General features: G+C 36.6%; 1 protein-coding gene across 1 annotated transcript; it reads left to right on the top strand.

The window, feature by feature from the left end:
- The first annotated feature begins 2,408 nt into the window (after positions 1 to 2,408).
- Positions 2,409 to 4,818, top strand: LOC113321351 (cytochrome P450 82C4-like). The gene is made up of 2 exons (XM_026569248.1): positions 2,409 to 3,665; positions 3,969 to 4,818. The coding sequence occupies exons 1-2, from the start codon at positions 2,745 to 2,747 to the stop codon at positions 4,593 to 4,595; spliced, it is 1,548 nt and encodes a 515-aa protein (XP_026425033.1). The 5' UTR covers positions 2,409 to 2,744; the 3' UTR covers positions 4,596 to 4,818.
- Positions 4,819 to 5,806: the final 988 nt, after the last annotated feature.

Raw genomic sequence — 5,806 nt, 5'->3', positions numbered from 1 at the left:
ATACAGTTAAAGAATGGTATTATTGTTTATAATATACTCATTGAATGTTTGTTACTTTTTTATACATATGGAATTCAACTTATCTTATGTTAGACAGTTGTCTTGTGTATAGAAGTGTTTTCGCTCACTTGAAGGAGGTGGATTCAGACTATACAAACTGCCCAACTGACGAAGAATGGGATCAAATTGAAGTGGTCAAAAAGTTCCTCAAGAAGTTTTATGATCTCACAACTTTGTTTTCTGGTAGTAAGTATCCTACCTCCAATCTATATTTTGAAGGAGTTTGTCAAGTTCAGGTGTTATTAAAAAAAGAAAGCACAAATGAAATTGAATTCATTAGGGACATGGTGAAAGAGATGCAAGAAAAGTTTAACAGTTATTGGGAGAACTTAATTCCTATATTAGCTATGGCACTTGTGTTAGATCCTATATTGAAACTGAAGTATCTAAACTTTGCTTATTCCAAGTTGTATCCTGATGTAAGACAATTAGAAAGTAAAGTTTCTGATGTGCGTGAAGATATGAAAAAACTTTATAATGAGTATTACACCTTGTCAAGAGCTTCTGGTAGTGGAACTCAGAATTTTGGTATTCAAACTGGTGCAAATTCTGCCCATCAAGGAAGTGAGTGGATCCAGGTAATTTTGGTATTCAAACTGGTGCAAACTGTATGAAGTTATATTATATGTCCTCCTCATTATAGAAGATAACTGGTCCTTGCACTCACTTATTACTTGTTTCATGCAGGAATATGTTGCAGCACAGGAAAATGGTGGTGATCTGCAATCTGACTTGTCAGAGTTGGATCAATATCTTAGCGAGAAATATGGATTTGTTAATCAACCGCAAGATATCCTAATGTATTGGAAAGCCCAGGAACAACGATTTCCAGTACTTTCAAGAATGGCAGGGGATATTTTGTCAATTCCTATTTCAACCGTCGCTTCGGAATCTGCATTCAGCATTGGTGGAAGAGTAATTGATCGGTTTCGCAGTTCTTTATTACCTGAAAATGCTGAGGCGTTGATAACAACTCGTGATTGGAAACATAGAGTTGGTAAGTGTGCCTAAGTGGCACCGCGTAATTCAGTAATACTTCATTTAGTTGAATGTGTAAATTTCATATATAACTTTGATTGTTTTTATCCATGTAGGAAAAGAAGATATGGATGAAGACAATGGGATTATTGGAGAAGATGTATTAGGATTTGAACTTGGTGCAGTGGAGGATAGGACAAATGAGAATGGGGAAGTAAGTTCTTATGTGTCTAATTAGTATGCGTACTTCTTCAATATAAAGCGGGGTAATTATGCAAATTCCATGTTTTTTACTTGAATATTTTCTTTTGTTTGATTTATTTTTGCTTGAAATTACAGATTCATATTGAATAGTTGGAGCTACTCAAAGATAGACATGGAAAATGAGAATTTTTTTGGACAGACAGTTATCGCAGTGTCTCCAAATTTTGTATAAAAAAGATGTTGGAGATGTTTTTTTGGACAATTATCACTTTTTTTTGATTAACCACAATATACATTTTGTGCAGGAAGTGGTTATTAATATCTTTATTGTTGCACTTGGTGATACAAAGTACAAAGTTACAAACAATGGTATTACTACGGTTTCGAAGGTTTTTTTTTCTTTTTTGAAGATATCATGAACTGACTGATGAGTACTAAACTACAATGATTAGCATAATGTGTATCTGTGACTCTGTGTTCCTCTCATGATGCAAAACTAGTGTCAAATTATTATTAAGTTTTGCAATTTTCTTGATTCTTTCATTAAGTTTTTTAATTTCGGTGCGACACTGAGTCACTGACTGTTGAATCTGTATTCTGTAATCTGTTGATTGAAATTGAATTGAATGGAAATGTCAAATGAACTAGATGAATGTTAGGTTGCAGGAGCAGGAGTTTTTGATGGCCTGAATGTGGTCGGAACCGGAAATGATCCAGAAATCAGAGGAAACTAAGCAGAAACCAGCTAACCCGTGAACCCGCAGGTTTAACCCGTTACGGGTGCGGGTTGATGAAATGACCACCCGTGAAGAATATCAACCCGCGGGTTTTGACCCGTGTTAACCCGAACCCGTGTAACCCGTAACAAGCCAGCCCCGGCCCGCCCGTTTGCCAGCTCTAGACATGACAGTACTAAGTATAACGCAGGTGGTAAAAACAAAGAAGATGTGGTAAACTAGCTAACTAACCATGGGAGGCAATACAAAATGACCTTAGTAATGGAAAATCACTGATTGGGAGTCTCAATGTCATTGATTGATTGCTATCAGTTGCTTTCTACCTGTATTATGGGCTGTTATTATTCATTTGGTCCAACATGGGTTGGTGTACTTAGATGATAATTTCTTTTTCTTTTTGATAAGATTCTCAATATGTGTTGTTTTCTTCAATGCCAAAAGAATAATATTAAAAACAAAGTTGAACATTGAATATCCCGATATATCTTTTCCAGATTTTTTGCCAAGATTGGGGTTGCAAAATTTGATTTTCTCGGTTTAATAACATTATAATGCAACAGATGGTCCGCAATACATCCTTGCAACTACTATTCTTCTTCTTCTTCTTCAACTCTTGTGACTGTACTAATCTCTTATCGACTACTCAAACTAAGACCATAAATAGACTAGCTGATTATCAAGATCCTACTTACAAGTTAGCTTAATTTCCTTTTCTTTTCATTCTTCTTCTTCCACTTTATTTATCTAAAATAATACTCCGTAACAATGAGTTCAACAGAATTAATCGGCAAACCAGCTAAGGCACCGGAACCACCGGGTGCATGGCCAGTCGTAGGTCATCTTCCACTCATCCGTCGTGGGAATAAACCGGCTTATGTAACTTTTGGAGAATTGGCTGATAAATATGGACCTGCTTTCATGATCCGGATTGGTTTAAATCGAGCGCTTGTGGTGAGTTCATGGGAGGTAGTAAAAGAATGTTATACTGGTACTAATGATGAAATCTTTTCTTCACGTCCTCCTACTGCAGGTCCAAGGCTCATGTGTTATGACCAGACCATGTTTGGATTTGCTCCTTATGGGGAGTATTATCGTGAACTTCGCAAGATTGCGAACCATGAGCTGTCCACCACTAGGCTTCAGCTGGTACAGCATATGTGGGATTCTGAGATTAACACATCTGTTAAAGAGCTGCACGAGTTGTATCTGAACAAACCGGAAGCTAGTGATAATGGTGTATTGGTAGATTTGAGAAGATGGTTTGCGAGTTTGACGTTGAACATATTTGTTAAGTTCGCTGTTGGGAGTACAACTGGTTTGGATGCTGCCGAAGGTGGTGATAATGGCAAGACTATTGTAGGACTGTACCCAAAACCGATTGGAGAATTTTTCAGGTTGATGGGTGTCTCTGCTCTTTCGGACGCTTTACCGTTTTTGAGAGGGTGGTTAGATATTGGTGGGTTTGAGAAGGAAATGAAGGTAAATGGAAAAGCACTCGACGCTATGATGGAGAAATGGTTACAAGAACATAAAACGAGGAGCAAGAGTACTTCTTCGGAATCAGGTGGTGGTGAACAAGATTTCATGGCTGTAATGATGTCCATACTTCTTGGCGATAACAAAGAAATTGGGAAATCATCAAAACCTCAAGTGAATGATGATACCATAAGCAAATCCTCTAGCCTGGTAAGTAATCCTTCAATTTTTCTGGATAGATTTTACTGACGGTCGACTTTGGATCTCAACTGTATAACCAAAAAAAAGTTTGTGTCCCGAAAATAATTTTTTTTTTTAAATAATTTTTACTTACTTTAACTCAGTTATAATAACATATCTTATTACAGTCAGAAAACGGTCTAGTGAGATTCTTAAGATGACATATCTTATTAATATATTTCAGTTGCCTTGCTTAAAAATGTCAATGGAGCGCCCATTTATACATTTAACAAATTAACAATGTTCACTTTTTTCAACCATACGGCATTACAGGCACTAATCTTTGGTGGGACTGATGCAACAATGGTCAATTTAGTTTGGGCTGTAACTTTACTACTCAATAATCAATCTAAACTCCAAAAGGCGCGAGAGGAGTTGGACAACCAAGTAGGCAAAGACAGACAAGTGCAAGAATCGGATATCAAAGATCTTCCATACATCCGAGCAATAATCAAGGAAACATTGCGTTTATACGCAGTGCCTCTGTTGCCTCCACGGCAATCTACAAAGGATTGCGTCGTAGCTGGCTACTTGATCCCTGCAGGAACACGTTTAATTGTACATAACCGGAAAATCCAACGTGACCCACAGGTATGGTCTGATCCCTTGGAGTTCCAACCGGAGAGATTTATGCCCGGTGGTGATAAGGAAGGTTTGGATGTTAGAGGCCAGAATTTTGAACTCATTCCTTTCAGCGCCGGTAGAAGAATGTGCCCTGGTGTTTCTTTTGCAACTCAAGTGATGCACTTGGCACTTGCTCGGGTCATCCATGGGTTTGATATCAAGGCACCTTCGGACGCACCCATTGATATGACTGAAAATGTTGGATTCACCAATGTTAAAGCCACGCCACTCGAAGTGTTACTCACCCCACGCCTCTCTTCTGAACTCTATGCTTAAGATTAGCTTTTTCTTCAAAAGCTAAAATTTCCATCAAAAATTGTTTTCAGTTTATTCATGTTCCACAATAACTTGCTTCCCTTGTGCAAGAGTTGTTTGTCATCCGTTCGCTGTACAAGAGTGTTGTTAGTTTGTTTTTTGTGACAGACAACCATGTATTTTCACACGATTCCGATGTATAATTTTCCTTTTTATATGTATTGAACAATACTTTCCAATTAAACATTAAAAATGAAACGAGAGATTTAATGAAAGATTTTGTAGTGTGAATGACAGTAACCAAAATTCAAACAACGCAAGTTTAGGACCTACTGGACAGGAACATAACATCTTTTCTGGTGATGGGGCCTGATGGGATTGCAGATGTATATGGTACACCAATCTCTTTGACTTTGCGGATATTGCTTGCAATCAATCATATACCAAACCATTGCAAGGACCATACTTATATAGCATAGACAGAGCCAAATAAAAGCAATCGCCTGCACTTACCACCAACTTGTAAAAGCTATTTTCCATAAGTATTTTTACACAAATCATCCTCAATGTGCCTTTTATATTTTATTTGCACTTAACGACATTTTTCCACTCTTAATTTCAATCCTGGTTCTACTGCTATATAAAGAAATCAGATTCTGAGCTTTTGGATTTTCTGGAAGGGCTCCAATCCAATTATATTAAAGCCCGTTTGGTATTGTTTTTTTCCCTATAAAAGCATTTTGTAGCCAACTTGTAACAAACCTTTTAAGAAAATAGTGTTTAGTAAAAAAAATTCAAAGCGCTTTTCTCCAAAAGCACTTCTGTTTTAGGTCAACTTTTAAAAGCTACCCAGGAGTAGCTTTTAAAAGCAGTAAAAGCAGAAGTTATGGACCCACTCAATTTTAATTAATTGATTCTCTATTTTAACCGTATTATTATACTCCCTCCATCCCACTATTAGATGACCTAGTTGAACTTTGCACAATTTTTAATTTTTAAGGAAGGAATGAAATGAAGTATTTTTTACGATTATACCCTTACGATAATAATTTGTAAAATTTAGAATTGATTTATCTCTCAAACTATACCATGGATTTTCGTAAACTTTGTATCATTGAAAAGTATTTTAGAACACCTGCATAACGAATATAAACATGGATATCAAATTGTACATATTTCTTATACTACCGATAATCAATCAAAAGGATGATTTTAGAAATATCCCCTTGTTT

Source organism: Papaver somniferum, chromosome 1, assembly GCF_003573695.1.
Source record: "Papaver somniferum cultivar HN1 chromosome 1, ASM357369v1, whole genome shotgun sequence".
Classification (NCBI taxonomy): domain Eukaryota; kingdom Viridiplantae; phylum Streptophyta; class Magnoliopsida; order Ranunculales; family Papaveraceae; genus Papaver; species Papaver somniferum.
The sequence above is the reverse complement of the archived record's forward strand: the minus strand, read 5'-3'. Positions and strand labels throughout refer to the sequence as shown.

Excerpts from the sequence above, each read along its gene's own strand:
- LOC113321351 (XM_026569248.1), top strand. The coding sequence starts at position 2,745 with ATGAGTTCAACAGAATTAATCGGCAAACCAGCTAAGGCACCGGAACCA. Across the intron at positions 3,666-3,968 it reads TAAGCAAATCCTCTAGCCTG|GCACTAATCTTTGGTGGGAC; the intron begins GTAAGTAATCCT and ends ACGGCATTACAG.